The following is a 5,197-nucleotide window of genomic DNA, read 5'->3' as shown; positions in this document are numbered from 1 at the left end:
AGTTAACTACTTAAGTTTTATGTTATAAAATAAAGTAATGTAAAGAACACAAAAGCTCTCAAACAACAATGTTTTAATAAAGAATGCCACCTTTACATGTCTTCATCACAGGGCTGTCGCTGTGGGATTGCCACGCCTCTACATGGCGGCACACTTATGCGGGTGGTGTTACGTGCGCCATGTTCTTCGTTTGCGCAAGGATAATGTTACTCTCATCTGCCAAATAAACATACCCCCGGAATAAACATACCCCCTGGACAAATCTTCAAAATCTAATGAAAAATGGTATTAGCTCCCTTGATTTATTAAAAAAAATTAGGGCATAGGTTCCCCGGATGACCCCTAACCGGGGGCCAACGGTGCTTCCACAAGTTCAACAAGTGAAAAATACATGATACAAATTGTACATGTACTTATTACCTGGAACTTGGAGCAAGTATTCCTAAGGTGTTACGGACATTAATATATACCAAACTTTTTAACCCAATCATATTTCCCAAACAAAATCACATATTGACACAGCTGAACAAATAAAAATGTGATTATGTCTATAAACTCATACTAAAAAAATTTAGAGACGCTCAATAAAGAAAGTAAGAAAGAAAGAAAGCATGCTCTTAATATCTGGTTCTCCCAATTGTAAAAGCCCCCACAGCATCCAACCGCACATTCATAGAAACAACATTATATTCTGACACTAGAAACCAATAAATTCGGAAAATTTCACGGTAATGTTCACAAATTAACCTTTTAAAAATACGAGTGAATTTTTATTTCTGTCGTTGCCGAAAAAAAAAATTTCATGCGTGTAATACTAGTACATGTATCTTGGACGCTTGGATGCTATCTTCACCTTTGACCACTGTGTTGAAAGCAGCAGCAGCAGCGTCGGCCATTTTCATTCTGTCTTTTCCGACAAATTTCAACCGTTTTAAACATTTTACGGCCTCAGAAACTCATATAACGACGAAAACAAGTTGTAGTTGTTATTTTCATGCGTAACATTTCTTCTGGGGATGGATTATTTTTCCGCCGAGCCGCCGAAAACTAGCGTCGCCGCAACCATGCGGTCGGTCGGGCGGCCGGCAGGATTTTGTATCGGCGCGCTTTGCATGTAAACAAGGACAGTCGGAGTTGTTTACATGAAAATTGTGTTGTGAAACGCCAGCGAGGTGTCTGATTTTCTACCAATGAGAACGTTTTCTTTGTGGCGTCATGGCGAGATCGACAATTCATCGACAATTCACAAGATTGTGCCGACAATGGGGCCCGATCCATGCGATTAGCGGCTCGATCCCTACCGCAAATTATAGGTGGCGCGCTGCGCCACCTGAGTTTAGGAATAAGTGGCGCCAAGCAAAATCAGGTGGCGCCGCGCCAGTGCGCCACCGGGTATTTCGAGCCCTGTATTATATATATATATTATAAATCAGTCAGACAAGTCAGAGATGTATTGCCTTCAAAAATGATAACATACATTTTGTAGCTATAGTCATCTGTCACTTCTTGAAGATTGTTACCTCCATGTACAGAAGCTTTGTTTTCAGTGTGTTCATACATGTGTTTGCTTCAGTGTGTCTGTAGTCACATGAATTTGAATACAGTAGAGTCACGGGACGTGAGGGGAAAATGGTGTAACTACAGACTGACAGGAAGGTCAAATTGGAAGTCAATTCCTGTTGTCTTTTTACAAAATAGTCAAACAGAAACCCAGCATTTCAAAAGATATGGCCGAATTTCTAAGAGTTTCAATCCATTTGGGATGACCTGAAATGACTGGCAAAACATTGTCTCCACTTTCTTCTTTTGATGTGCTGTCTTTGGTCTGAAAAACATAGCCTTCTTTATTGTTGAAATGGGGAGAGCTGTTTTGAAGAGCCTTCCAGATACTACATGTAGGAGTAAAGTACATGTATCTTTACCTTTCATCTAGAAAAATTGCTCTTCGCACAGAAATAGATGGCCATACTTCTTTGATCGCAGAGAAAATTTGTCACTGTTCAAAAGCATTTTAGATGTCAGTGATACTCAAAGTGTAGTGTGGTGTTTTCTGTAGCAGTTTACTCTAATCTTTGTCATCACTCATTGACAATGCTACTATGATCTTCGTACAGTAGACAGTATGGAGTACAAATAGGCATTATTGACGTAACAGAAGGTAGAGCAACTAAAGGTTAACCATAAGCTACAAAATCGAAACACGTTCTGCCTACTAAACAATAACAGCTATCACAAAGTAACTCTGGAACATCTTGTTACAACAATGCAAAAAAATTACATTCATTTTGATAATTTGCAGAACATCACACAAATACTGCTTTTTTTGTAAGTAGAAACATGCAGAGTGGAAGTATCATAATCAGAGAGCAAGAAAGCAAATGTACATTCATGATATGACTGTTAACTTTTTTTACTATAGTGCAAGTTTTGATGGGAGCACTGGGTGCCCCTATGAAAAATTTCTATATAGTGGCTGAATTTTTGGGAGCATATTCTGTGTGGGAACACTGTATCTGTAAGGCCTGTGTTTCCTGTTTCCCGACTGACCCTAGAAAAAACGTGTGTAACGTTAACCGTGCCCCGCCCACAGGAAAGCGAACGGAGCGCTGATGAAGATGCGAGACCAGGTGGTGGGTCAGAAGGAGGTACTGCGGGACGTGACGACGCGGGAGAGCCAGCTGAAGCGTCAGCTCGGCTCCAAACAGGAGAAACTGGCCAAGTTCAGCCTGCAGCACCAGAACAAACTCTCTGCAGCCAGGGAGACGTCTGCAGTCACCAGGAAGTGAGATCAGACTCCACAACTTTCCTACACATTAGTAAATCATCCTCTTTCTGCATGTACACGGACTTTTCTGCAGTGGGCCCTGCCAAGAGTTAAAGTTGTAAAACATAATCCTATTTCTTTTCATACCATAGTAAGGTTATACTGACTTGATTACATTTGTGCTGTATATGGATGACATCCTCTGGGCGATTCCCAAAACTGATGTGAGCGTGCAAAGAAAATGAAATTTGAACATGAAAAATTGCCTTCATTGTGAAATCTTATTTGCACTTTATTCCATGTAATTAATCACCCTTCTTTATATAAACAGTATCATCACTATAACATTTTCCATTCACTCCCCAGGGAACAGGAGATGTACCAGCCCTGCATGCAGGAACTGGAGAGGAACATCATGGAAATTGAGATGCAGAAGGGCCAGTTGGAAAAACAGGTGTGTACATGTACATCTGGGCAGTGAAATGGACAGAACTCAAGTCAACTAGAGACTTGACACTTTCACCCTTAGAAAAGACACTGGAGCCACACATTCACGTTAGGAAACTTTACCCAAGCCCAGTCCTCAACAAGTTTTGCCTCCTGTGTCTTGTTCTGAGTGGTTGGGCTTGTAATTTTTATACAAATGTAGGTATGCCAAGGGCTACAAAGACAGAGATGGATGCCGCCATATGTGACCATGCCAATGGTTTCGGGGAAGACTTTAACTTTTACTTTTAAAGCACCTGATCACATCGCAGGTGTCACAAATGGAAGAGTATACCAATTTTTCAGGTGTTTGCATTAGCAAGTGGTGACATACAATTCTGCTGCTAAAACAGAAGTACCTTTATCTGATAATGGAACTGAAGTACCACAAATTCACAATAGACCGAGACCCACCTGTGGTCTTGGATAAAATTCTCTCTTCTGCAACTGTTAAAAGATCAAAGTTGTTATAGATAAAGTAGTATAGGTGACATTTTGTCTGTAACATTACCAAGCTAAAACAAAGTACATTTAATGTAGAGTTTGAAAAAAGTTACAATTGCCAAGACACACACACACACATTTATATACATGTACTAGTAAAACTTAACTAGTATGTGTACTAGTAAAACTTATCCTTGTGGTATACATGATACATCCTGACACAAGTATGTTCTGAATGATTTCAGCTTGCAGAGAAAGATGAAAACCACCAGGGTGTGATGGACACCCTGACAGAAAGATACAAGGAGCTTCTCAATTCTGTGAGTATCTAACGCATTACCATGAAAGTTCATCTTCATGTTCTCTCAAATTTCAAAGTTTTCGACCGAATTACTGGTTGAAAATTAAGTAATTCAGAGAATATGTGTTGAAGAATGTGATATGTGTATTGTATGTCTTATCATTACTCTCTTTATTTTTTTTCAGCTGGATCACTATCACTCCAGAATTGTTCAAGTTTGGGAGAAAAATCAGCCCATGGAAGAAGACTGAGCAAGACTACGAGCCCATTCAGTGCCTCTTTGATAAAGCTGATCATTATAGAGTGTTTTTACTTTTAGTTGTATTTAGCTATTCTGAAAGAGTTTCTAGTAGAACATGTAAATGAGTAGTATTTCATGTACAAAGACAGGTAGTATTTTAACCAAGACTATGATATCTGTATGTGTGTATGTTATACATGAGTATGGCATGCATGAAATTAATCTGTCTTAGGATGCACTAAAACCTGCTTTTAACTGAAACATCTGAAATTTTGTCTTGTTAAAATTCATGATGTTTTTGTTTATTTTATGTCTAATTGTTTGTTTTGTTATCGTTTACTGTCAACACATACAATGTACATATGTTTTCCTCACACACAACTGAACATCATCTATGGCAGATAAGGCTGCATGTTCTCTTCCTTGTCCTCTAGTGCATCTTATACGGTATATGGTATTGGTTCAGCAACATATAGATCCCCAAAATTACCTAGAGTTAGACCATCCTAATGTAATTCTCAAAAGTGACCCTGAAATAAATTAGATGTGATGACAAATTTCTTTTTTTTTCTCCTTTTCTCATTGTTGGCTGTACAAACTTGCTGAGACATGTGAGCACATTTCAGCCTCTCCAGTCAATAAGATTAACACACTATATGATGAAGCCTTGTTAGGTACAAGCTGTTCCTCACGTTTATTCACTGCCACTGATTACACTGAAGACCATTCTGCACGGAGTTTAGGTAAATCTATACCATCAAGGTTGCTGAGCTTTTTTAGTTTACAGCGTAATCAGGCGCGGCCTTGGTTTGTCATACCCCAAGGATTGTGTATTCTCGGTCTCATTAGTGTTCCATGGAATCTCAGGACTATGAATGTGTTCATTTATGCCCTCAGGAACCATCCCAAACTCACTAAACTTACAGCATCTGGAATTCTGCTCATAAACCCACCATTGCAC

General features: G+C 39.3%; 1 protein-coding gene across 1 annotated transcript in view; it reads left to right on the top strand.

Moving 5' to 3' along the window:
• LOC109485104 (kinetochore protein Nuf2-like) overlaps window positions 1–4,705 on the top strand; it is a 12,832-nt gene extending 8,127 nt beyond the window's left edge. Inside the window, exons 13-16 of the mRNA XM_019788541.1 lie at window positions 2,591–2,782; window positions 3,131–3,218; window positions 3,940–4,014; window positions 4,181–4,705. Coding sequence (XP_019644100.1) covers window positions 2,591–2,782; window positions 3,131–3,218; window positions 3,940–4,014; window positions 4,181–4,246 — 421 coding nt within the window. The 3' untranslated portion in view covers window positions 4,247–4,705. The remainder of the gene's footprint in view (window positions 1–2,590; window positions 2,783–3,130; window positions 3,219–3,939; window positions 4,015–4,180) is intronic.
• The last annotated feature ends 492 nt before the right edge of the window (window positions 4,706–5,197 follow it).

Source organism: Branchiostoma belcheri, unplaced genomic scaffold, assembly GCF_001625305.1.
Source record: "Branchiostoma belcheri isolate BF01 breed outbred unplaced genomic scaffold, Haploidv18h27 scaffold11, whole genome shotgun sequence".
Classification (NCBI taxonomy): domain Eukaryota; kingdom Metazoa; phylum Chordata; class Leptocardii; order Amphioxiformes; family Branchiostomatidae; genus Branchiostoma; species Branchiostoma belcheri.
This window is presented reverse-complemented; position numbering and strand designations above follow the sequence as displayed.